Here is a 27,961-nt window from a genome sequence, read left to right as displayed (position 1 = left end):
CAGGCCCCGCCCTCCCTCCCCTACACTCCTGACCAGGCCCCTCCCTCCCTCCCCTACACTCCTGACCAGGCCCTCCCTCCCTACACTCCTGACCAGGCCCCTCCCTCCCTCCCCTACACTCCTGACCAGGCCCCTCCCTCCCTCCCCTACACTCCTGACCAGGCCCCTCCCTCCCCTACACTCCTGACCAGGCCCCTCCCTCCCCTCCCCTACACTCCTGACCAGGCCCCTCCCTCCCCTACACTCCTGACCAGGCCCCTCCCTCCCTCCCCTACACTCCTGACCAGGCCCCTCCCTCCCCTACACTCCTGACCAGGCCCCTCCCTCCCTCCCCTACACTCCTGACCAGGCCCCTCCCTCCCTCCCCTACACTCCTGACCAGGCCCCTCCCTCCCTCCCCTACACTCCTGACCAGGCCCCTCCCTCCCCTACACTCCTGACCCTCACCTTCCCTCGCCGCCCTGAACCTCACAACGACTCGCTGGTGCTGGTGGTGGGCAAACAGGAAAAAACATGAAATTTACACCCAACACCTCAGTACCAAGTTGTGTCATCATCAGCTAGCTGCTAAGAACTTAATGGGATCTTCAGAATTAAGCTGCTACGCTAATTTTAATCAAGTATGAGGGCGTCACTAGAGTCATCAGATGGTGTCCATGGAAATGTTTCAGAGTGTTATGGGGAAAAGGAGGGAAACTGGTGCCAAAACTTGATTTTTATAAAACAATTTTTTAAATTTCAAAATCTCACAAGTAACAAAAAACTCTTACCCTCCCCCACCCTTGCCAAAATGAAGACATTCTCAGCAGCGGACTGAATGAGAACTAGGAGTCTAACTGACCCTTTATTGGGGCAGATTAGTGCAGATTGCCCTGTTGGGGCCTCAGAAAGCAAACACAACTGCTTTTGTGAAAGAACCCAATGAGGACTGAGAGAGGAGAGGGGGCGGGGGAGGGCCAGAATCTCTCATTAAGAGATCATCCATTTTGGGTGTGAAAATGCTTCCGTTCTCTCCTTTTTTTATTTTGAGTGGGTCAGTATCTCTGCATGAGAGTGTATTAGTGAGTGTGTTTGTTTCTGTGCACGTTACCTGGCTTTATTTGCTTCTTTAGTGACATCCCAGGCCATGTTATGAAGTTCTGGCTGAGATACGAGACTATGGAGTCTGCACACATCATCTGGGAGCAGAAGACATTGCTGAGAACGCTGTCGTCATTGTGGAGGTAGATGGCCAGCAGCTTTCTCTGGAAAAACATGACGAAAAAATACAACAATCATTTCCCATGCTGACGAACGAGCGACATTTCACCCAGCTCGTACAGATCGCTCCTGGCAATGGTACGTCTCATCTCCACGGGCCTCTGGAGTTGTCGTAGGAGGGTTTAAACAGAACTGCTCTCAACACGCAGCAGCCGAGCGCACGCTGATGCCGAGGACCCCTGGAGCCGCGGAGGCCAAGCAGGGCGTCCGGCTACAACGCCTGATCCAAATCGAATCGGCGCGGAGTAAATAAAACTTTTCTCCGAGCGCGCTGGCGACAAAACAAGAAGTCGAACAAATCGCCTTGTTTGCTTTGCATCAAATGCCAGTGGCCTGCCCGAGCGGCGCGGGTTAGCGCAGAGCGCCGCGCGCAATATTGACGGCCGTCTGCGGCTCGCTCGTCGGACAGGACGGCTAATTAAAAAACAAACACCGCCACAAACATGAAAGGGTTCCCGGGACGATGGCGCGGGAATAAGCGCGGCCAAATTGCGGCAAGGCTCTAGCCGGCACGCCCCGCCGACCCCCTGCCGTTTTCTCTCCGTCTGCGTGGAGGCATCGGGGAGAACGGGACGGCGGCGGTGAGCGGGCCGGGGGGGGAGGAGTTGGGCGGTGACGGGTGCACCGGGCGAGACGGCAGGGAGTGCGGAGAGAGGGGCCGAGGAGCGCTGCTGTGTTTGCACAGCGATTAGAGCTTCAGAATAAGCAGCATGGCTCCTAGCGGGAGAGGACCCGGGCCTCTTTCACTCCCTCAATTCAACACCCTGAAAAGATTAAACACTCATGCTGGGCAGACAAGCAAACGCGGCGTTAGATGGAGGGAAGGTTTTCACACACACACACACACACACACACACACACACACACACACACACACACACACACACACACACACACACACACACACACACACACACACACACACACACACACACACACACACACACACACACAGTCTCTCTCTCACACTCGGCGACTGACCCTCTACAAAATTTTCCTCCGAACCCACAAAGCACCGGCTAGTGAGTGTGAGAGAATGTGTTCACCTCGAGCTGTGAAGACGTTTTGACCTATTGAGCCTTCTAAGATTTCCTGAGAGGAGTGAGAGAAGGTATTCTCCCTAATCATAGTCTTCAGGCAGCACCATCGCCTCCCGCCCCTCCATTACTAGCGGCCCCTCCTCACCACTTTCATCACATTGTTGTCCTGGCTCATCTTTTGTGGGGCTTTTCTTCGCCTGCAGAAATCAGGGCTCAGTCCAAATTACTGGGTCTGTTCAGGGCTAGAAACTGACCCGAAAGCTCGCCCAGATCCTCGCTTCTCCCCACCTGTTCGGCACAGGGCGAGGCCAGGAGCCCCAAGGAGGTGGGGACGGGGGACGAAAGACGATCTGCCCTGTGAGCGGGACATCGCCGGCGTTCACACAGCCGCTGGCCAACGGCGTGATCCTCCTCCCCTGCCTCTTTAACAGCCGTCGCTGGGACGAGCGGCAAGCGTGAGGATTAAACGCGACCCTCCCCGCGGTCCGAGCCGTTTCCCTCCAACGGTGTATCTTAGCGTTACGTGCAAAATGAACACGATCTCTCTTATCGCAGGCCAAGCACGGTGACAGAGCCAAATAGTCCAACAGTTACACAAGGTTCTGGTACGGAAACTCCATTCTAATAATCAGAACAACTAAACGTAGCCTCATGATCTCACTATGAAATACATACCAAGATAAATGGCAATTTTACATTTTACAAGCAGAAATGGACAACCCTACTCATCCCCATATGTTTCGTTTGACCATAGGTATCCGTTTTAATGCCCAGTGTACTGAGTACATGTTTGAATCGCAGGACGTTTTTTTAATTACAGTCCACGTTGAGCGGAGTGAGAAAGAGAGACAGAGGCATTGGGGGAGGGGGAGGGGCATTGTGAAAGATTCTCCAGCCTGTAGAAAAGCAAACAGTGCAAAATGAGGAGTTCATATTACTGCTCCCATATGACCCGGGGCCGCGGCGTACACACGGACCCATCGATCGCTTTCGCAGATGGCACCACAACAGAACCGCTCGGCCAAATGTCCTCTTCACTATGCTGAAGTGGGTCGTGCAGGTACACACAGAAACAGAACGAAGAGACGGTCTCAACACACGTCGGACACGGGAAGAGTACGAAAGAGGACTGCGTGTGTGGACACCGATCATGATGAATACATCTTCAGGTAATTCAGACTTCTCACCAATGACGAGAGAATTAAACAGCCCAAGAATCAGACGAAAAGCAGAACACCATTATGGCCACATCCACGCCACGCCACGCCACGCCACGCCACATCCACGCCACGCCACGCCACGCCACGCCACATCCACGCCACGCCACGCCACGCCACGGAGCCAACAGAGGAATGTCCTCCTCCCGCTGCCGTGCCGTCACAGTTCGGGCGCGGAGCCGCTGGTTTTCCAGGCCGGGCGTGACGCAGGCACTGGAGGAGCAATGAATTTTGATGCACGCCTTTGTGTGAGAGCGAGAGTGGGGTTACTGTGATTAGCTGGACATTAAGGGGATTTGGGCAGGGGCCTGGCTGCCCATGGGTGGCCCGACAGGAGAGCCTTAGCACTGATCCCCGGGGCTGAACTCAAGGGTCCTCCGCGTTTTCATTAAGGGCGGATTGGGTGCATCTCTGCCTCTCCAGCAACACTTCATCAAATGTAGTGTTTTACTTAGTGATTATCCAGCCGAGCCATTGAGAGCAGGAGGAGGGCACACACACACACACACACACACACACACACAAACACAAACACACGTATATATCCACTTAATGAGCAATCGGAGGAGATGACATGCGCCAAGACTTTGAATGGGCACTTTAATCGCTGGGGGTGAAAGATATTACTGGTTCCTGAGAAAACGGGAGAAGGCAGAGAAGAATGAGAGCAATAGAAACTTGGGGACGAGTGTCAAGGGAGCAGAGGGACTCGGACATGGAGGACGTCGACGATCACTGGACCTCCTTCATATCTGCAGCACAAAGCTGGGATTCAAGAGAGAGACGGAGGGGAAGAGCGAGGGAGACAGTGACATGAACGAAAAGAATCACAAGGCTCTGTTTTCGCCTGTCGGGTTCATCTTCATCGACACTGTGTTTCCTGGAGGAGAGCGGCGGCCATATTGCGTGAGCGCGGGCGAGGAGATCAGCTGGGGAGCGGGCGAGGAGATCAGCTGGGGAGCGGGCGAGGAGCCAGGCGCGCCTCCCCCTCGTGCTCCGAAACCCCCCTAACATCTTGCTGCTTCCTCCCTGTCTAATAAAACTGTAATCCACACAAGCTGTCAGTTGATACAAGCCTCCGTCAGAGGCCGCGGTGGGAGAGGCAGCGCTGAGCCGCTATAAATAAAGCTTCAGCTGTTCAAAAGGGAAACGGGCAAGTTTTAATGGGGAATTATGGCGACAGGGAGGGAGGTGCCGTCAATCAGGCTGTCAGAAATGTTTATACACCTTGGAAGGTTAGAAATCTCCACAAGCATTAGTGGTGAGAGGACTCCACAATAGTGTGAGATTATGTACAGCTCTCAATATCTAATATTTATTTATTTATTTATTGAGAACAAAGTTTGAGAGACACAGGACTTGAGTCTGTCTTCATTTTTGTGTCAGGTATTGACAGGGTTTCTTCAGCTTTTGGAAAAAAACTTGCAGTCAAAACCTTATAGTTTCCATCAGTATCTGGTAGTATTAAGCAATCCTTTAGCTCGACTGCAAGCTAGCGCATGAGTTTGCAATATAAATAGCTTATTGAATGATAAATATCAAACTGCTCTACCATTAAATGTTTACTAGTTTACAGGCTTGAACAGAGAGGGAATGCATTACTTCATACTGAAGTTTCAATACGGCTGTGAAGAGTGTACTCACATCTCTGGCTTTGCCATAAAAGGCCTCTTGAGATGCAGCTTCCAGGGTGCCAATGTAGAAAACCGGATGGCATTCTCCATATCTAACACACACACACACACACACACACACACACACACACACACACACACACACACACACACACACACACACACACACACACACACACACACAGTGTGAGTCAGCTTGTCCTCCAACAGACCACGTACAAATGTGTTTAAACAAACACGGACACTTTCATGACAAAAAAAAGTGACATGTCTATGATGTTGGTTTTATGCCACGTCCTTTGAGCATTTTTGCTTATAATCGGTTAATCATTTTCACACCTGATCATTTTAACATCTCCAAAACATTCTATGTTCATTTGCCTGCAACATTACCAGGAGTGTGACCTGTAAGAAAGGTGGAGGCCATTACAAAATCACTGGCAGGCGTCCAGCGTCGGACGCTCACGGATCAGTGAAAGGGAAGGCCGAGGCCTCCTGGGGGCTCACCTTGACGAGAACTCGGCAGTAAAGTGCAGTAAAGCTTGACCCTCGTTCTCACTGTCCTCTGGCACTGAGGGGGCGGGAACAGAAGGAGACGGACAGGTTCTCAATGCCAAGGACAGGAACTCAGCAGGACAAGGGCACTTTACGTATTTATTTTACAACTTACTCATTGGCGATTTTCGACAGCTTGAGCTTCCCATGCCAAAGATCTCGCACTCGTCTACTCCAAACTCGGACGCGTCCTCAAAGTCGTCCCCTTCGCTGTCGCTGACCATGTGGACGTCTGTGCACTGCTATAAGTACAGCAGGAGGGTTTTGAATTCTTTCTGTATAGCACTTCATACATTTTTCCCCCACAAATTGTATGGTTTTAATTATGATCTGTTTGATGACTGGAAACCAAAGGCTGCTTAGGAACTGGAGAGGGAAAAAAAATATGTTAGAACTGTAATCCATCGCCATCTCTCAGATTCACAGAGGGGGGAAGAAACACTTCACAGCCTTTAGGAATGGGCGGACTTGGGAATAACAGTGTGAACACTGAGCAGCCTGACTGTGACTATGTGGGCTGTGCTACATCGCCCATACTTGCACTAAACACACTCGGATTCCAACCATCAGCGCCAGACCAGCCTACAGTACAACCCAGCGCCATGTATACGGGTCCGAAAGACTCTGAGGGGTGGAGCGAGGCTTCTTGTTGCTGATAAATTTAGAATTTCATCTAACCTTTTCACACACCAGGAGACCCTGAACGACATAAGCAGCAATGTGCCAGAAGTGCACAGCTGCTTGGTTTGATACCTCAAAAATCTTTTTTTTTTTGGCTGGATATTCAGGAATGATGAATTAATTCCAAAAGTGAAGCCAGGAGAATAATGCTTGAAATATCTTTAAAGTGAGTAATGTGAACACTCAGGATCTGCTGCTACTAAATCTAGACCAAACAGAGCAAATTAACAAACACAAAAAAAGATGTTCAGGTACTCAGCTACTCTATAAATATCTTTCCACAAAATATTTCTACAAAAATAAATAAATAAATAAAATAAACAAAATGGCTTTAAAAGGCCCAGGGGTTTTGCAGAGTATGTTAATGAGTGTGTGACGTCCTCTACCTCCTCGGTGGGCTCCAGGGCTGGGGATCTTCTGCACACGCTCAGGCGATGGCATGGGTAGCTGATCCCACAGGACGCCAGCGTCATCTGCACACCAACACCACAGAACAGGCGTCAGCACCAAGCACCCGGGTCGGGAACACAGCGCATAGGACACACGCCTGCTGGAAGACGGGTTCTTTGATTCCCGCCACTACACCACTAACCCTAGGTTAAAATAAAAGAGCTTGTGTACGATTTTGAGGCTTATGTCCCCCCCCCCACTGAAGGTGCCAGACCTGGATTCAAACTCGAAATGAACCGGAGCCAGTCTACAGATCATTCTGGGGATGGGGAGCTGAAGAGATGAGCTCAAATGGTTTTAAAGAGCAGTCTCTCCCTCCACCAGCGTGGCTGCAGCACCTCCGCTCTGCCCAGGCGGGGGAGGTGGGGCGGAGGTCTGGATGTCTCATTAACTCCCCGTCTGCGGTGGAAATGTCAGCAGGCCTGCACACTACAGGGACTCATTAAGGGCCGCCGGCCCCTCGCGCACCCCTGCCGTCGTGCAACACCGCGGACCTCTCCGCTCGCACCGCCTTTATCAACACTTACCTGCCATTAGCGCTTAGCGGCTTCGCAGAGACTCACCTGCCGCTCCGCCCGGCCCCGCCCCCGCGTCAGTTTACCCAACACGTACCCGTCCGTGTCTCCGCACCGCAGAGCCATTTAATTAAACACTAAGCTCCGCACTAATGCAGCTCGCGTTGAGGGTCGCCGTCCTAAGATCCGTCAATACCGCAGACCCGCGTCCACAGGTCCTAAACACTAGGTAACGAGAGGTCAGAGTTCGGAGGCGTGTCTAGGTAACAGCGAGCTCACGGGCTGATGAGGCAGCCGGAGGGGGCGATCAGATCAGGGTCTTTGGTGTAAATGAGAATAGCAGGTGAGCAGGCGTCATAGGGTCACAGCAGGTGCTACCGGCAAGGCTCCACAGCCTGCAAGGCTCCACAGCCTGCAAGGCTCCACAGCCTGCAAGGCTCCACAGCCTGCAAGGCACCGGCGAATCAAAATGTAATGTAATCAGAGTTTGTGGTCAAAATAGCTCTCATAGATTTACCTCTGAGGAGCAAAAATTAAACAGATAAACGTGCTAATGATTAACGGGATTCTTCCTTATTTCAAACCAAAGCAAACTGAGGCTTGTAGATGGAAATAAACAGTGTTGCCTCTCTATAATTCCTGTAAGTAGAATTCTTGTGCCTGAATGCAACACAAACACAAATGACAGATTGTGTTTCCTGTCTTTCAGGGTACAAGACAGGTTTACTGTACAGAGAGGCCCGGGAGAGTGCCCTGGTGCAGGCGGCTCACACACACAGGAACACCTGGGGAGAAACACTTAGCTGGATTGCCTTATTGTCCAAACATATGACCTTTCCTACAGGAATCTCAAGTACTCAGACCAGTGTACCACTGGATAATTTGGAATCGCATTTCACACCATCACACACACAAATAAATAAAACAAATAATCTTTAAAAAGCATAAAACTATCAATGAAACAGGAAATACAATAAGAATGACTATTGCTGAGGGGAAACTTTAAACAGGTATGTTTTATTGTGGCCATTTTAAGCCTATGTCAAGTAATGGCAGAGTGATGGCGAGCGGTCTGGAGAGAGAGGGTTTTTTTGTTTTGTTTTTTTGCAATGGGCCAAATGAACGTGTGATCATCCATCTCCTCCCCAGACAATCAAACGTGAGAACGCTGGCTAAGGCTTCTCAACAGCGGGATCTCCCCGCTGCCCTCATAAGAGTTTGAATCAAGTTTTATCACTCCGCCATACAATAGGGATTTGGTGACGGGGGCAGAAGGAGCTAGTTATATAGGAAGCAGAACATATGAAGTAGAGGCCCCTGCCCCACCCCCGCCACCCCCCGCCCACCCCCACCCTCCCTCCACCCTCCCTCCATCCTCCCTCCACCCTCCCTCCATCCTCCCTGCCATGTTGGGAGTGAGACGAGCACTGCTGGCTGCCTGGGCACATAACAGCCGCAGGCTACAGGGGAGAGGTCACTCCCAACCGCACATCCAACACCACCCCCTCTCTCCCCCAACACCCTGCTCCTGCCTCACAATGACCCAGCCCTCCTCCTTTAGGACACTCTTAATTACCACCGGCTTCAAAGGCCCTTGCAGTGGGGAGCGAGCGGAGGAAGATTCCTCTTTCTCTCTCCAAACAAACCTTGCGTAGTACCTAATTCTTTTTTTCTTTTTTTTTACTTTTCGCCCCCTTGCGCCGTTCTATTCTTCTGTCCGAGTCTCTCTCTGGCTGCGAGGGTGAGATCATTGCTGCAGACAGCTGCACGGTCTGCTGTGGAGTGCTAGCGAGGTCTCTTTCACCGAGCACCACAACAGACTGCAGAAAGGAGACCGATAGACAGAGACAGAGAAAGGACAAGGGAGATGGAGGAAAAGAAAGAAAGAACCATGTACCGCCCTAAACACCTGTTGTTGGGGGCCTTGCAGGTTGTTGGCAGTATGTCAGTCTTTTAGCACTGGTTGGTCAACCTTTTTGAAGGCTTGGGGCAAGAATGATGTCTTTTCTCTTTAAATTAGTATGATGTGCAGGTGAACACGTTCACACTGAGAATGATGTTTCCTACTCATCATACACAGAAAGGCTAACCTTTGGAAACACGCAATCTAGAGGAAAATTACCACAACTCTGAAAGGCAACGCAGAGGAGAGAAGTGTGGGGCACCGCTACACTGGACAGAACATGAGAGAGAGAGAGAGAGAGAGAGAGAGAGAGAGAGAGAGAGAGAGAGAGAGAGAGAGAGAGAGAGAGAGAGAGAGAGAGAGAGAGAGAGAGAGAGAGAGCGCTACAAGCTGAGGACTGGTGGTTTGGTAGTGCGAGGAGGTGTGCGCACATATCTCCCTACAGACAGCAATCTCACAAGGGCTCTGGGTGGCTTAGCTCTGAGCCCTGTCGCTACGGCAACCAGCAGGCCCAATAAGCCTTCTCCTGGAGTGGGCGAGGTGAAGAGCCCGTAAGAGGCGAGGGGCAGTCAGCTCCTCAGAGAGCAGGCGCAGTAATACATTAGCAAACACCATGAAACACTGGATAAATGTCAGCAATTACGGGGGAGAGGACTCTAATAAGGACGTTTCAGCGGCTGTCAATCATTTCCACAGGTGTTTAGTGAGGCTGTCGCTCAGAAGCCAGGAGCAGAGGGGGGGGGGCGGTAGAGAGACAGAGAGAGGGGGGAGAGGAGGGAGACAGTGAGAACAAGAGAGACAGAGAGAATGAGAGAGAGAAAACTAAAGAAAATGAGACAACGAAAGAATGACAAGACAGAGACATAGATGAAAGAGAGAGAGAGAGAGAAACAGACAGACAGACAGACAGACAGACAGACAGTGAGAGGAATAGACAATGACAGAGCATCCCTGATGACATTAGACTAGGCTGATAGCCACAGTTAAAAGTATTTTTTTTCTTTTCCCTATAAACTCAGCAAAAGGCCAAAACAGTATTTGTGCACCTCGCCTAAAATCCTCAAACAATCCAGTGAGCGCATTTGGCTAAGAATAAGCATGAACACCCAGCTAGCAGGCAGAAGATGGCTGAAACGTGAGCTGTAATAGGCCTCCTGTGGCCTGCCACCCCACTCCAGCACCCTCAGACTCTTCCAGCGCTAACCCACATTTACCCAAACACACAGAGCAGAGACAATCCACGGCTAGTAGGTCCCACTGAAACAGACTACAGGTTGAGATTATAAAGAAATGAACAGGCTTTATGAGATTATACAGAGATTATCTCAAATTTACTGACAAATTTCAAATGCATGTACAGACTAAATAAAATGACACGACTGGCATAAAAACAAATATAAAGCGCATAGAAATGAAACTCCCCAGACGCACCGATTGATGTAATTGGGAGAGAATCCCAAAATGTTTTATATTTTTCAAAATAAATCATCACTCAGACTCTGATCGTCAATACATTTTATTAAATTTTTTCTGTGCGGCCCGTTACCAAATGACCTATGGACCAGCACCGGTCCGCGGCCCAGTGGTTGGTGACCGCTGGTCAAACCGAAAGCTTCTGTTTGAGAAGTGTACGTGGGATTATATCACGGCAGTTAAAGACGCTGGCAATGTAGTGCTAATTTGATCCGATACTAATGTTATCAATATCAGGAAAAACAGCTGGATGTGGATACTGGGAGATATTCAGTAATGAAATTTCAGGTCCCTGTCAGCAGGTCACTGAAGCTGACGTATTGTGACTGATCATAGTTTATACACTGCTGTTTTCTTCACATGAACGACAAATGTCCATGCACATGCATGTGTGATGTGCATTCTGATACCTGCTGGAGCAGGATAAAAGCCTTCTAGAGAGTGTACTTAACCAAGATAAAAGCCTTCTAGAGAGTGTACTTAACCAAGAAAATAACTTGGCACTGTTCATTTGCACAGATACATGGTGTTAATCCATTCTTTTCAAAAACAAACAATATTGTTTCCAGTTTGGAAGTATTAGCTGTTCAGGGTGAAGGAAGAGCCCCCTGACAGAAACGGAGCCAGAGGTAAAGCACACCTGAACAGGTAAAGCACACCTGAACAGGTAAAGCACTGTCCTCTAATGTCATGAAGTCCTCTACAGCTTTAGAATCTTAACATCACACGAAACAGCAGAAAAGCCGAGTTTACACAAGCCTTAAGGTGAACTAGAGAAGTTGTAATGACACACTAGAATAACTAAACTAAAATCGACACAGATTTATTTTTCCATCTATGAAGAAAAACGTATTGTGATATTTATCAGGTAACATTTCTATTGAGTTTAAACAGAGGTGGACTGAAGAGAGAATCCTAGAACATCATCTCTCCATCTGTTCTCTCAGTACCTGCTGTATCTGTCATATTTATAAAACATAGCATACATTACAGAAATGTAGACAACATAGAATGGAAGAAATGAACGAAGGGAGAAGAGATTCACCCACTACTATCACTACCACTTCCATCAAAGCATTCTGAGCTACTGAAATCTAAATTTCTCAGCTACTGAAATCTAAACTGACTATTGATAAGTTTTTCCATTTATCTCCCATGCGAGAGGGGAGTGGAGAGTCTAACGAGAGCCCGCGTGTAAGCGTGAGGGCTAATGACAGCAAGGCCCAGCTTCCAGCCTTTCAGATTCCTACTAAATGTATTTCTAAGCCCTGGCTGTCCTGTGCATTGGTACAAATCCTAGGAGATGAGATGAGTTAATGAGTTATGCATAGAAACAGACTGAATCCCATACAGCGGCTTTTTGCTCAGATGCACAGGCATCTATTTCAGTAAGTGCCTGTGCCAATGTTTTTAATATCTCCTACGAGCAAGCTTGGGCAAGGTGGACGAGCCGTTTGGCCAAGCGCGAGCCTGCCACTCACGAGCACTTTGCCAAACAGGACAGAGGCATTAAGGGGTGAATGTGGCCTGAAGAGTGTGGATGAGTGGCAAGCCACTCCAGTGTAAGGACGCTGGTGGCAGCAGGTCATGAGAGAGCACACTTCAGCCCAGAAGTGGCCAGGTTGGAGTGGCCAGCGTCTGTGGTGAGAGGGTGTAGACTCAGTGACCTCATTTGTGTTGTGCTTTTCGCCGAGAGATAACCTCTCCACACGCCCTTCAACAATACGCATGTTAAATGAATCAGGCCAGCAGGCCATATTAGAACCCCCCCCCCCCCCCAAAAAAAAAAAAACAGAAAAAAAAAACAGCCAAAGCAGATAGTTCAATGGCAAAAAAAGATAAATCAAGCAGAAAGCAAAGGCACTAGTCCATTATATACATATATGTTCGGGTGTGCAGGTCTCAAATAAGCAGAAAACAAACAAACAGAAACAAACTATCTGAAAAACCATTTGAGCATCAAACTGTTGTTGTTTTTTTTTTTTTATATAAAATCTTAAGAGATCGAGCACAAAGAAGCCTGCTAAAAACATTTCAGCACTTGGTTTCAAACAAAACCAGTTTTCCTTACAAAAAATAAGAATTCTCTACTTTTTAACAGGTCAAAGGCATAATGACAATTTGCACAACTAACAGGGAAAATTTCCCATGGTGTTATATGGTTCATTACCATGGAAGGGTATTAAGAGATTGGGGGGGGGGGGGGTTCTTCAGAGGTTAGTGTTGAGGGCTCTTCTGATCAGTGTGACTACATAAAAGTGAATGGCAGGGAGCGTTGCCCGGGGGCAGAAAGGTCAGTGACACCCCACTACATGAGCCTAAATGTCCACAGCCCGAGCACAACAGAGGGGAGCAGCCCTGTGACATCTTAATTAGTCTCAACATCTCCGATAGGGAGACGCTCCAAGAATAACAAATGCTCTAGAAACACCAAAGGATTAAAGTTGCATATATCCATGTGTTTAAAAACATTCCTAAAGCAATCTTGCAATTTTTTGCAATTGCAATCTTGCATTTCTCGTAATGCGTTAAAACAGGGTGACGAGGAGAAGACTTACCGAGTCATCGGAGGCTGAAGCAGGCCAGCCTTCCCACTGCTGATGTCGCACTGGGATATTGGTCAAGTCTGAGATGTTCCTCTTAACCTGAGGCAAGAAAACACCTTCAGAAAGTTGAAAACCACAGAGAACAGTAATACAGCCAGAACTGTGGACCCATCTTTATTTATTCTGTACATTAAATGAGACCTAGTTTTTATGCTCAGTTATTTTAAGATGTCTCGGCAAAATGGTTATTTTTTAAAATAAATAAAACATCTCACTTTGCTAAGACAGAGAGAGAGAGAGAGAAAGAGAGACCGATAGAAAGTGAGAGAAAGAGAGAGAGGGAGACAGAGAGAGAGGGAGAGAGTGAGAGAGGCAGCAGCTTGAAAGAGGCCGGGATAGAAGAAGAGAACATTCCATGGATACCTCCCTTAATGCCCAAAGCCAACAACGCATCACTCCGAAATAGACAGTATTTCTCTTTGGCTTTTCAGCCGCCCGTGTACCTGCGGTTGATAACACTGCGTGCCTTTAAGCCATTCGCACCGCGCCTTGCCCCACTGCCACTGCTGGTGTCAAAGCCCACGCCAGGCTGATGAACGCAGCGGCAGGCTGATCAAAGCGGGAGCCAGACAGGCCGCGGATTCTAACACCTCAGCCCCTCAGAGCGACGCACCCTGCGGCGCTGGATACAGACGCAGAGCAAACCGGCCTTTGTGCGGAAAAGTCCTCCCTGCCGCACGGCCAAATCCCACAGCAGGCCAACGGAGTGGACACGGGGCCCGGGCCAGGGCGAGGCCTAGCGCCCACGCGGGCAGAGACGCCGGCCACACGAAGGCTGGAGAGACACGGGACAGGAGCCAGGGAGTGAGGTGCCGGTGCCGAAAACGCCGGATCCCTCGATCAACATTTACATGCCTCAAGATTAACCCAAACGTGTGTTTTTCAGCCGCATAACAGTGTAATGCATGAACGGCTCTAACCGGCATGGTGCTAACGCCGCACCGGGAGACTCCAGAGACGAGGATAAGTGCCTTTTATTCTCCATTATGTAAAGCGTTTATGCCCAAAGGCGTTGTCCTGAGTGCTTTGGTCAGGTATGTACATGAGCCGGGGGGATGGGGGGGGGCATCATATTCGGCACAGCATCTCGAGTCGAAGGACTGCCCTGATACACACACTCAAACATCCACCAGCCCCACACACACTCGGCGGTGCACTGCATTTTATGAAGTGCGCAAGGGGTCAGTCGGGTTGGCCAGTGTTATTACAGAGTGTAATATCTGTGTTTGACCAGAGGGCTACAGGGATTTGGCTGCCCAGGCCTGACCGGCAGGCAGCCGCAAACACCCGCGCTCGCCTGTAATGAAGCGTTTGGGGTCAGAGGGCATCGCAGCCCAGGAGAAAGAAGAAACTAATGCCAACCCAGAGGTCCTGGCAGTGGTGTGCAGCTGTTCAAGAGCAGCGGTCCTCTGTGGGGCTCTGGCATTTCACCACTCACTTCACCGTGCTTCTCGATATGAGCACTAGCCCACTGTCAATATTGCCAAACTCTCCCTACCTCCTGACGAGGGTTTTCTATCGCGACTCGGATCTGGATAAAAGCTCTTTATTAGGTGTTCGATTTCTAACCAGGAGTTTCAACGCAGAAGCAGGAGTGTGGGGAGTGTGACGTGAGCTTAACGGAGACCGTAAGGGGTTAACGAGGACGCGGCGGTGGAGAAGGTGCGGCCTGACCGCTCAGAGAGCAGGAGAATGGAAGCTCTCCAAGGCCAGCGCGAGTCAGAACTTACTCACAGAGTGTAAGCCATTTGTTCAGCCCTGCAAGAGCGGCAACAGCAGGCACCATTAGATATTCATGAGGCAGGAACTCCAGCTCCCAGTCCAGACACACTCAATCTGAACACACTCATTACCAAACTAGATGAGAGGCGAAAAAAAATCTCTATATTAAATATAAACAGGGAAGGATAAACAAACAAATCCACAGGAGGACTATTTATTTATCACTGATTCTTGAATTAAAGAGAGAGTTACGAGATATTCTGAGCAGATGATATTTGTATTGTGTCAAAGCATTCTTCTGCAGGCCACAATGACGTTTGATTAAACCATAACAAAAGACTCAGTCCTATTAAACTCCAGTTCTGATGACATTTAATTTTAAATGTCACAACAGACTCTTCAGCAAGAGGAACTGACTGCAGTGCGTGGGGGGCGATGTAGGAAAGGATGGCATTCTGTCAGAAAACACTGTGATATCCTGAATAAAGGTATTTCACACTGTACGTAGCTAACACCAGGGATTACAGCTCACATTTTCATATATTCTCATTCATACGTTCTCAATTAAAGAAAACTTCAAGAGGGGAAAAATATATATAATCCTGTCTTAGGGTATATACACTATATATAGACATTCTCAGAACTGCTGGTTAACACAGTCTGATATGAATACACTCAAACACAAACACGCCACTCCAACATAATAGCCCGTTATCTTTTGCTGCCCCCTTACTGACAGAACCAAAACTGCACTGTTTGGTCCATTAAAATAAACCTACCAGGTTTTTCCTCATAAAGAAAAGAACTTAGAAACTCAAGTACCATAAGAAATCGATAAATATACAGAGAATCTCTGTATATATACATTTATACATAAATGTAAGGTGTAAAAGTTTGAAATATGGATATTAATATTAACATTACATTTGCAAGTAATAAAGAACAGCAAATTCAGAATATTACACTAGTAATACATTATAGGCCGGGATAAGGGATCATTTTCTGTGCTACTAAACATTATACTGTCATAGGCAATTAACACAAACAATACTCACTGGCAGGCATATAAGTATGCGGGTGCCCGTGTGTGTGTGTGTGTACACGTGCATGTGCGAGCATGCACGCGCGCGCGCACACATACACACAGACACAGACACACACACACACACAGACAAACACACATTAATGATCCAATCTCTCTAAATGCCAAGTACTGGTAATCCCTGGCTGGAGAGGAATCAAAGAGAAGAAAAGGTTGCCGTTAAACAGTCACAAGCCCTTCAGCACCAGATGCCTTTCATTCACACTCTTTTACTCTCCATCTTTCTTTTCTTCCCCTCCGCTCGTCCCTCCAGCTGCGTGGAGAAAAACAGCGGCGGAGAGAAATCCCTGGGACAGCTCGTCTGGTCACGGACCGGGCGGGCCCCGTCGGGCCGGCCCCATTCGAGCCGCCACTTTCCTGGCAAACATTTGCTCTGAGGCTTAGCCCGGCCGGCACTCAGGGTTTGGGAATGCCAATCAGAGGGGGACAGAGAGAGCACGGCCCGGGGCCCAGCACACAGGCAGGATAAGGGTGCGTTCCCTGGGAGCCTCTGGCAAAGACAAACAACAGGACACTCGGAGGCTCCCTGGTCCGATCGCTCTCGCCTCCATTGATATGCACAAGCAGAAAAAGCATCGGCCGGCCCTGCGGCAAAGACAAAAGGCCGACAGAGGGGGGAAAGATGGCTGGCCGAGGCCTCCGTATGCGTCTGTGGCGTGGTGAATAGGCGAGAGGGCAGAGCCGGGACTCCCAGAGCTGCGTGTTGCTGTTTTGTTGCTTTTTCACACAGCCCATTCTGGGCCGTTTTTTAGGCCATGACTGTATTTATTAAAAAAAATAAATAAAAGACAGACACACACAGATACACACACAACCCACAACATTCAGCCCCTATTTAGTAACTTTTTAACATCACCAAAACGTTTAAGGGGAACACAGACTCCCTGCTGAGCTTTTCTTTCCCACTCTTTATTTTGTTCAACTTTGGAAAGAAAAAAAAAAAAAAAAAAAAAGCAAAAAGCTCACATCTTTAATCATGAACAAGAAGAGAAAACTAATTTTCCTACAAGATGATAACCTGATCAAAACACCAATTACTACGAAACTGTTTTACAATTCATCAGCATCACAGAGCAGTACGTAATGTGTAATGTCAGTGTGCACTGAATTCATGGCTGTTCCTTGGCCAGTATCTGCCCAGCACAAGGAAGTTCTCTGCACCCCCCCCCCCCCCCCCTTCTCTCTCTGTTTGGGGTGAAAAAACCCCGGAATGCCTGAGGTCCGTGGAGCGGGAGGCCATGGCGGCCTGTTTGATTCGGCTTTGTCCTGCGCCCGGGCTCCCCTACCAAGCCAGCGGGGCCTGGTCCTCCTCTCCCCCTCCCAAACACCCCACCACCCCCCAAACTCGGCCCGAGTCCTCCCGGCACGCCGCCTTACCCGCTCGTTGTAATCCAGGCAGAAACACTTAAGGATCACAGTGGGTGCTCATCAAAACCATCTGCTGGGGGAAGGGGGGAACCGTTCGCCGCTCACACTTTAATCTCTCCAATTAGCACCATTACAAACCTGTCAAGTAGTCTGATTACTGTAATGGTGACCGGCAGCATCGAGGAGGCGACGTTGGGAGCAGGAGACGTTGGGAGCAGGGTGGGATGGTGAGGAGACTACTGCTACCACAGCACACACTACCGTCGGTCTACCCAACACGTGGACTAACGGCCAACACGGTGTGTGCGGAATGAATGTATGCACAGTAAAAATGCCACCGGTGGAAGCACCTTTATATTTCATATTAGTAACTCAGTCCATATGGGTGAAAACTGGACCTTAAATTATTATTACATTAAAAGGTTTGGAGGTGAGGTTGTTAATAATGTATTTGATTCATATTATGGGAACACAGAAAAATAAAAATCAGCCTACAATTACAAAATCTGTAGCACAAGCTAATGGAAAAAAGTTATCTTGCATATTTTAAAGAAGTCTTAGAGATATTCCCTCTGAAGGCATGCAGTTGGTTTAAGTGAAAAGTAAAATACTTTTTGGGCATCACAACCCCACCCAAACTAGAGGAGCCATTTGTGTATTGGAATTAAATACATTTCAGAAGCCTACTTAAAAAAAAAAATTGAATTCTACCCTGACACATCCATTAAACAGCAAATCAAATCCGAAATAAAAGCCAAATCATTTGACAACCTCCACTCAAACAAAATATCATCTCTGCAATATTAACTCTGTCTAATCTGTTTATGGAAACAAACAAGATTCTGCTCAAAGGGTAGAACCCGTGGTGGATGGTCGGTGCTCTGTAGCCCAGTACACGTCCCCTACACGCTGGGGCAGGAGTGCTCCTCTTGATGCAGAGCTACCTGCTTAGGGGGGGTGCGCCAAGAACCAGGGCACTTAGCGCAGAGCATGCAACCAACTTTAAACCCCAGCACTGCAGTCTGTTTAACAGAGAGCTATGAAAGGCCAGGCTCCAGTGGGAGAGGGTAGGGAGTTGATTAGCTTTTAGGGGGAGGTAAGGGTAGGAGATGGGGGTGGAGTGGGGTGGGGAGATGGGGTGGGCGGTACGATGCTAACCCTCCTCCTTCTCTAAGTAGCAGCTCTGGCAATAGCGGCCACAGTGATGAGTGAAAGGCAAACAGAGAGCCGGAGTGCTCGGACGTATTGATGAATATTTCATCTGCTCCCAAATCCACTGTTTAATTTCGCGCTGAGAAATTAAGCACCTCCCTCCGCAGACTGCGCTCCACAAACACAGACCCCCAAATGTCTCCTCCGTGCCGCGCCAATCTGCCCCTGTGAGCAAACGGCTTTGGGCCGTGTGGGCCTGACCATCCACGGCTGTGTGGACAGCTAAAACCAGACTGGAGAGAAAGCATGACCAGGAAAGAATTTGTTCAGCCTTGACCACATGGCAGGCAGACATATTGTTCATAGCTCTTCCTTAAGCCAATACGGGACAGGGTGGTGAGACAGTGCAGATGAGGCGTTTCCGCTCAGATTCAGATTAGGATCCTTTTATTATTAACGTGCTAACGGAGCTCTTACAATTTTTATTATTTATCCCAACAGACACTGTGTGGTTCTATTTGTGTGCAACAAAGCCCAGTAGGGTGAATGCAGTGAAGAGAAAGGTTCATACAAAGAAACCCACAGCGCCGTGCGTGCAGAAGGGACAGACGTGGAGACGCACGTGCGAACGCCTCACCTCCTGGATGGTTCTGCTGCTGGGGAAGTTGAGGCTGTACTCTCTCTGCGCCTCCCGGTGAGTGATGACCAGCAGGTAGTTCTCGTTTAACGACTCCTGCTGGAGGCTGCTCAACAGAGGGAACAATAAGAGGAGAGCGAGAGTGGGTTAGTCAAGCGGAGGACGAGTCGGGGCTCGCACGCGCCGTCCTCCCTGCCGTGAGGAGAGCTTCGCTCCATCTCCCCGGGGCCTGTAAGCTCAGACAAGCCCCAGGCCCCCCGCGGTTCTCCCCAACCTCACCACCACAAACCACAGAGGCCCGTTGTCTTCCAGCCCAAGACCAGTGGGGAGGTGGAGGGGGAGGAGCGGTAACAGGGGCCACGACATGTCCCTGACACACCTCCAACGCCCCCTCCACCACCCCACCACACCCCACCCGAACGGGGCCATCTGGAGCTCCACGCTGTCCGACTGATCCGAGCTAAGAGACCTGAATGCTTCCCAGGGCGGCAGAGGGTTCGAAACTCTCCAGCACACCCCTGCGGGTTGGTCCGGGAGCGGCCAGGCGAGGGTGCGACGGCCGGGTAGCGGCAAGCGGCTGAGGTTAAGTAGCGTTTTGAACAAACGCTCTGCCTGTGAGCGTGAATATGAATCAACAGCTTAGGGACGAGGCCGCTGGCTAATCACGGTTCAAACGAAAGCGGAGAGGAAGAGGAGAGGCGGGAATTAACGTGTAGTACGCACATTAATTATGCAACCGCTGCCTTAATCTGAGGAGCTTTGAACAAGCTTATGTTAACAGAAGCCCACATTTACTGTAATGACAGCATATTTACATTGACTAAAACTGCGGAATCAATATGTAAATGTAATGTTTGTTGTAGCTAGGAGGGAAGATTGGAAATTGGCGCAGTTGGATGAGCGTTTGCATATGTGATGGAGCTGAAACTGGGAGAGGCAGACAGACAGGGAGTTCAAACGTGTATTTAATCGAGGATGGAGAGTTATTGAATGAAGGCAAAAAAAAAAAAAAAAAACTAATGTGAAAGAGAATTTTAAAAGGATTACTTGTCAATCATCCACAGGATTTGCATCTTCAGATTTTTTAAAATAAAATGTTAAAAGGTTTGTTTCCAAAGGAAATTTTTTTAAATAGTTTAGATTAAATGGAAAATACACACCAGACATGCCACAGTACATACCATTTGTTTTAAAAAAATGTTATTGTATTATTATAATTCGCATGCCATTGCACACAATAAATAATGCACAAAATGAATAATAAAACTTGTGTTTATGCTTTAAGTTAATCAACATCTGTTGAACATTTATCTCAAGGTTCAAAAGCAATCCTATAAATTTGTGTAAAAGTGACAGTGTTGAACATTCTGTATAATGGCATAAGCTAGAGGACAAAATGCCCCCACACAACACACACACGCACGCTAAAGCTAAAGCTAATTCACACCACGTGAGATGTCGGAAATAAAATGTCAGTGGCTGTCATAGACAGCAGACAAATGACTGTGTAAATGAGGAGGAGTTCTGAGGAGATTGGTTTCATGAGCATAAGCCTTCTGTCTGCCTCGGCAGCCCTGAGCGCAGTACAGGAACCGACTTGATTAAAGTGCCTATGTCACATTCACCCACCCCCATAGCACAGCGTCCGGCGCACACTGCCACACGCTTAACGCTCACCTCATCTCGCTTAAATGTGCTTTAATTGCTCTTGTTTTGATAAGTTTAAACTGCGTATAATTAAACAGATTATTGAGGTGTGGATTGCTTCATTTCTCAGGCCACTGCGCCTCGGAGAACAGTCAAACAACCACATCAATACCAAATGTGCAATGATTCACGTGTATTTGCGCAGAGAAATAAGGCTCAAATTAAAAAGTTCAAATTAAAATAACCTTAAACACACATCTTCTGGAGGCAACAGAAATAGAGGATTTATTTTAAATTATTCATCGGGCTGCATTATTTATGCCGGAGATTATGGGTTTGGAGAACTCTCCGTGACGTGATGGGAGAGGAGGAGAGCAGGAGTTAGTGCTGGCGAGTGTGTGTATTACACTTGGCTCATGACTGGATTTCTGTAACTACCTTGGCCAGAGTCTCTCCTGAACGCTGCACAGCCGGCGCTTTATTGACTTTCAAACAGAGGAGAGAAATGAGTGGGCCGAGAGATGTGGCCAGTGTTTGACTAATCTGTTTGGTGAGGTGCGTGTTGCCGTAATTGCTTACAGTGGCTCTTATTTGTTAAGTATTGTCCCATTTTCGCAGCCTGCTCCCAATTATAACAGCGAGACCCGTCTTGTGATTCTGAGCTTAAAAACCATCAGCTGAAATAGTAACGCCAATGCCTTCACCTTCTGCGCACAGGAGTTTAGAAACCCTTCGTGCTGCCCCAGAATGCAAGGCGACAGAAACGGCGAGCAGGTGTCCCAACGAGTCACAAAATGCCTTTCATGCTGTGATTTCAACCGACTTGCTTTCTGAGGCAAGGGTTCAACTTGGAAGTGATTCTTGACGATGCAGAGGGTTGGCAAGAGAGTGGGGTTCAGGTTCAGGCTCCAGCCGTGCCACCTGCCGCCCGTTTCCTGAGCCCCTTAGGGACACCGCACACACTACAGGAAAGAAACGAGGACTCCTTTCCTCAAGTCTTCTACAGAGTTACTCCTCTGTGTATTACTGTCTAGGCATCCAGCCAGGGCCATTTCATTTACCTGCAGGGAGTTTATTAGGGAAAGCAAAACAAATAAATTGTGGTTTAAACAAATAAATTAATGGTTTCCTTTTAAACAGATGTCTTACGACATCGTTTACTTCCGACAGTCATCATCTCTGTTTAGAAATAATAAATACATCATTGTTTTTTGGCATACTCATCGCGGTCTTGAATCTGCAAACAATGCAATTCTTGTTGAGTAGGCTAATTGCACTGGTGTAGTACTCTGATCCTGGGTCTGCCACAGGACATACTGCACCGCACAGAGAATGCTGGATGCAATCACCATCTGCTTGTCAGAAAGAGTTTAGTAATGGTGTAAGGAGCACATCAAAACACAATTAGTGTTCGTGGTTAAACACTTTTTTCCCCATTTTGAATCTGCATGACTGAAGCATCTTTCTACTCAGTCCATCACTGCACAGTGAATAGTGATCAGAGGATATTTTAACTACATGAAGTTGATTTTTCAAGTCATATAAGCGAATATGTATATTACCACTAATTCTTTTGTTTAATATGGGCCACTGGGGCTGTCCAATGCCAACATCAGGTTTTGACCTCAAATGTGAATTGGGCACGTGAGCAAAACACTAAAAAGAATCAGGTGGACAATAAGAAAACGACTTTTTTTTTTTTAAATATTAACAACAGCGGGCAGTGGGAAAAGTTTTTTTTTCAGCCTTCACAAAGTAATTTCATAGATCCAGAGGCAACTGCCATGGAAATTCCTCTACATCTGCTTAAGGGATAATGATTAGTACTTGCATTCCACTGCACTTGTTACAGCAACACCAAAGAACAAAATGTTTTAGCTGTTATAAATGATGTAACGGCGTAATGGATGGAAATAATGTAATAGCATAACGGGGTTTAGTTATTATAAATGATGCAATAGCATAATGGATGGAAATGATGTTATAACAATAGGGTTAATCATTATAAATGACGTTTTAGCATAATAGGGTTTAATCATTATAAATGACGTTATAGCATAATGGTTGTAATGCCTTTTTTTATCGGGGAAACTGCTTCTGCGATTCTCTTTCCTTCAGCGGTTTTAAAAGAATCAAGAAGATGTCACCCATGCAGCTCCATAACATACATTGCTAAATTCACAGTCCAGCACTGTCCTATAAGGAAAACCTCTGAAACCTCTGATTGTAATTATGCTGATTATGCTATCTAAACTGGGGAATTAATAAACCAAGATAACAAAAACATTCTGTAGAAAGCATGTTTTTTTTTTGCCGTTTCCTCCTCCCCCCATCAAAGTTTTTGCAAACTACTGAGGTTATTTTCACATATTTTTTCATAGTTACACTGATCACCATGAAGGCAGAGCCTAGGTCCTTACGGCCTGCTACTTATCGAAGCAAGAAGAAGAGTTGTAGCCTTTCCCCAAGAGATTGTTCTGACTGAATTAGGGCACTTAAACTTCAAGCCAACCCATTGTCTTTGGCTACAGGACAGAATGTGAATCACTGTCGAGTACAGCACAGCCTGTGGGCCCCTGTCAGCGCTGGGCCCGTGGGCCCGTGTCAGCACTGGGCCCGTGGGCCTGTGTCAGCACTGGGCCCGTGTGAGCGATGTCCAGTTCGAGCCCACAGGCCAGAGTGCCAAACTCACTCACAGCGGCAGAAACACAGCTCACAGCCTCCGCATCAGGGTGTGATGGTTATTTATAAAGGCAGCTAACAGCTTGCCTGCTCACTCTGCTGGGGGTCTCCTCACAGCACAGCGAGCTGACGCGGTTATTGGTTGACGACAGGGTCACTGCACACATGACTCCCCACACATCTGAGCACCTCACCCTCGCTGCACGAAAATAGCACCTGAGGAGATAATAAAGCTGTGACGTGAGAAATGTGCAAGACTGTGGTCACTGAAAAAGCCGCATGTCATTTACAGCCAGACTGCTGCTTAAGGATGCTTAAGGAAACAGCAGCACGAGGACTGCGTGGCTATCCCCCCTAACCCTGCTGTTCTGACCACACAAATGAGCTTAAACTGCAGTGAAGAATTCTCATAAATATCAGATTTTGACTGCAAGTTAAAATGGCGAAACGTCAAGTGAAATGTCTAACGCCTACAAGATGAGGGTGAAAACGCGAACAACAAAATTCATGTTTTGGGCAGAGCGTGATTATCACAACATTAGGTTAGAGCCCATTATTAACTTTTCTTCTCGTGTCTGTTCACACGTCGGAGTACAGTGTCCACACAAGTCGACAGAGATGCCAGTTTACACACAGTCACATGTCGTTACATCGCCAGTGCCACCCACTGGGACCAACAGCAGCTCTAATCAACACGGATAATTACACACCCTCTCACACACTCACAAATCTGACCTCTTTCTTGCTCACATTACTTTAAATAATAATAAACTTTATTTGTATAGCACCTTTCATACATACATGCAACTCAAAGTGCTTTACAGAAAAGAAAACGAAAGAAACATTAAAAGGCAAAGATAAGACAAAGGAAAATATTAAGAAATTAAAGTTAAAAAGGAAACAACACAATAAAATAATGTAATAAAGTGAATAAAGTAAATAAGATGGAACAGATTTAGCTAAAAAGCAGATCTAAACAGGAAAGTTTTGAGACTCTTCTTAAAGCTGTGCAGGGATGAAATGCCTCTGAGCTCTTCAGGAAGAGAGTTCCAGAGCTTTGTGCCATAGTGGCTAAAAGCCCCCTTGCCAATCTTTAATCAGCTTTTAGGAATCACCAGTAGATTACTGTTTGAAGACCTGAGAGACCTGACGAACATATCTAACCATCATTTCACTGAGTTAAAGAGGAGCAAGACCATGAAGACATTTAAAAACCATGACTAGAACCTTAAAATCTATTCTAAACAGGTAACCAGTGCAGTGAGTGGAGTAGGGCTGCCACGATTAGTCGACTAGTCACGATTATGTCGACTATTAAAATAGTCGACGACTAATTTAATAGTCGATGCGTCGTGTTTTTTTCTCTCTCCATACTGCTGCGGTCGCGTCTGCCTTTCTGTCCCTAACGCACATGCGCAGTAGTGGAAACCGAGGTAGACAGTGGACGACATCCCAGGACATTATACAGACTGGTATCATGGCTACCCGGCTACGGAACTCAAAAGTGTGGGATCATTTTCCGTAACCGGGTTCCGAAACGCGTGCAATATCTGCAAGGCAGAACATTCCTTCCATGGCAGCACAACCGCGATGTACGAGCACCTGAAGCATGTTGTGGCTGATTGTGACAATGATGAAGAGGGGCCGTCATCTTTGTAATCTAAATCGCTAGTTAGCTGCTAACGTTACCGTAAACAGAGCGTTAACTTTATACTTACTTATCGTGGTAACTGTAAAAGTTAACATTAGTGATGGCGATTTGTTTCATTAGCCTTAGCACGCATTCGTGTGTTTTTTGTAACGTCAGTGAGACCAAAACTTTATTTTTGTGAATAATTCCTTAGTTTCAGGTACCTACCTAATTTGATTTATATGTAGCTACGTTTGATGCCAGAGACAAATGAAAGAAAGAAAAACCTAAAAAAAAATTCTTTATTAATGTATTTATTTTTGCGTTGTTTAAGCCAGTGCCTTAGACTTATTTTAATAATTGTTGCAACAAGTTGCATATTTCATTAAAGGTTTAATGAACTATGATCTTAATTGTTTTTATTTTTAGCTGAAATCTAATGATTATATAATAGCAGTTGCATTCTAGTGTGATAAGCTGTATGTTTTATATTCAATTAACGCACGATCCGATTAGTCGACTAATCATAAAAATTAATCGGTGATTAGTCGACTATAAAAATAATCGTTTGTGGCAGCCCTAGAGTGGAGTGCAGGTGTAATATGATCTCTCTTTCTCCTGCGGGTCAGAACCCTTGCAGCAGCGTTCTAAACTCGCTGTAGGTGAGTACGAGTTGGTGATTAGACTTAGGAGTTAGTAAAGACTGCAATTGTTTTAAGACAGCAAAAGAATGATTATTGAGAATGAAATTGAGCAGCATAGCATTATTAAGATTTATAAGCTGATGAATTTAGCAATTAGCTATGAACATTTAAAATACGTAGTGCACTTAGGAACACTTGGGAAATGATCAGTAACAGTAAGAAGACAAAGACTGTATAGAATGTATAAATAATAATTTCAAATCACGACACACGTATGTTTGTATGTATACACACACACACAGTAGTGAACTACTTGCAACCCACCAGTGATAGTGATGTGTGAAAACCCAAAGCAACACTGCTGTTCCTGATCATCCTGGAAAAGCAGTGTAGGGAGCGCCATATATATTATATATGCCATATATATATTTCCAGTGTAGGGAATATATAATATATATAGTGTAGTGTTATTTGTGTAAATTGTTAGCGGGGGGATGTAAAATATCCCAAATATAAGTATTATATCGCGATCGATCGATCGCCGGTGGTTGGCGAACTAGTAACTCATTGAATCATAGATGTAGATCGGAGATAAATAAACTAGATTTTTTTCAGCGTGAGAAATCGGATGTATAGCGTGTGAGTGTGTGAAGACAGTCAAATGCGTGCATCTCACGCTCATTGCGTGAGAGTTGGCAACCCTGATATATATAATATTATATATAAAATCAACACGTATACTGGTCATGAATTCGTTTTCCATATAAGAAACAGATGCTCAGGTACCTAAAAAAAAAACGAAAGGTGATTTATACAATATTTTTACTTAAAAATTTTACCCCCTCATTGCATCGGTTACGTAAGCTATAAATAAGTGACAAAACGTGTCAGCTAAACAAACCACATAGTAAATAGTACATAACAGATCTGTGTCCTGGCGCAATATGAGCATGTTGTTACGTTACCACATTACAGGATATGAGCATAGGGCACGAATAGGGCACGACGGGATCTCACGGGTTATTGTGTGTTAACGCACCAGGACTAATGGTGTGTTCAGAATGGTCTGGATAAATATGTGGACTTATGATGAGAAACTGGCTAGGGGACGAACGCGTCAGTTGTCTGACAAGCCGCTAGCGAACTGTGCACGACAGTCTGTATGTCCACTGCTGTAGAGGCGGCTACGAAGTCTTTTAAAGGCGCTGCAATCACTGTAACCGCTTTTGGGTGCCGCGTTGGGAAAAGTGCAACATGCAGAAAGGCATCAAATGACAACTTCCGGGTTGTTGGAAGTTGACAACTATTAGGCTTTTTAATGAGCTGACCAATCAGGACGAGGTGGGGGTGGGGTTTCAGGGGGCTGTGGGTCTCCCACAGAGAAGCAGCTGAAAAATGAAGTTTGGTGAGAGTGGGCAGCATGTGAGCTGTGACATGACTCCAAAGGGAAGGTAGCCCATTACGACCAGCAGGTCCTAAAACAGTGGGTACTTGTGCTATATTTAAAATCACCATGATCCTTTCTTACGGTTACGGCGTGAGGAAGAAACTTAGGAATCGCGAACAGCATTTTCGTGTGTACTGGTGTTAATATGACTTTTGCAATATATTTCACGAAGAGGGGGAGCTTGTGGACAAACTCATAATACTGCACCCAATAATAATATATAATAATACTATTATTACTAATTATTACCAATTACTATTACTTATTATTACAAATACTATATATTATACTAATAATAATATATAAACTCATAATATATACTGCTCTATATTACCGTGCTTATCAAAGGTGTTGGAGAGGCTTGTTACCAGACAATTGATCAAATATCTGGAGACTAATAATATTCTCTGTCGGAGTTTCAGTCAGGTTTTAGATCAGGTAACGGCTGTGTCTCCGCCACGCTTAAAATTCTCAATGATATTATCTCTGCTTTAGATAAACAACAGTATTGCGCAGCAGTTTTTATAGACTTGGCAAAAGCTTTTGATAGTGTCAGTCACTCAATTCTTCTAGATAAGTTGGGCTGCATTGGTTTC

The 27,961-nt window shown here is 46.8% G+C and overlaps 1 protein-coding gene across 1 annotated transcript in view; it reads right to left on the bottom strand.

Moving 5' to 3' along the window:
* Positions 1 to 27,961, bottom strand: part of faf1 (Fas (TNFRSF6) associated factor 1) — a 57,950-nt gene that overhangs the window by 8,465 nt on the left and 21,524 nt on the right. Inside the window, 8 exon segments of the mRNA XM_077003910.1 lie at positions 1,091 to 1,124; positions 1,127 to 1,244; positions 5,162 to 5,243; positions 5,659 to 5,722; positions 5,822 to 5,948; positions 6,774 to 6,860; positions 13,287 to 13,373; positions 19,316 to 19,421. Of these exon segments, the coding sequence (XP_076860025.1) occupies positions 1,091 to 1,124; positions 1,127 to 1,244; positions 5,162 to 5,243; positions 5,659 to 5,722; positions 5,822 to 5,948; positions 6,774 to 6,860; positions 13,287 to 13,373; positions 19,316 to 19,421 (705 nt within the window).

The sequence above is a fragment of the Brachyhypopomus gauderio genome, chromosome 4 (assembly GCF_052324685.1).
Source record: "Brachyhypopomus gauderio isolate BG-103 chromosome 4, BGAUD_0.2, whole genome shotgun sequence".
In the NCBI taxonomy this organism is placed as follows: domain Eukaryota; kingdom Metazoa; phylum Chordata; class Actinopteri; order Gymnotiformes; family Hypopomidae; genus Brachyhypopomus; species Brachyhypopomus gauderio.
Note: the sequence above shows the minus strand (reverse complement) of the source record. Positions and strands in the feature narration are given on the sequence as shown.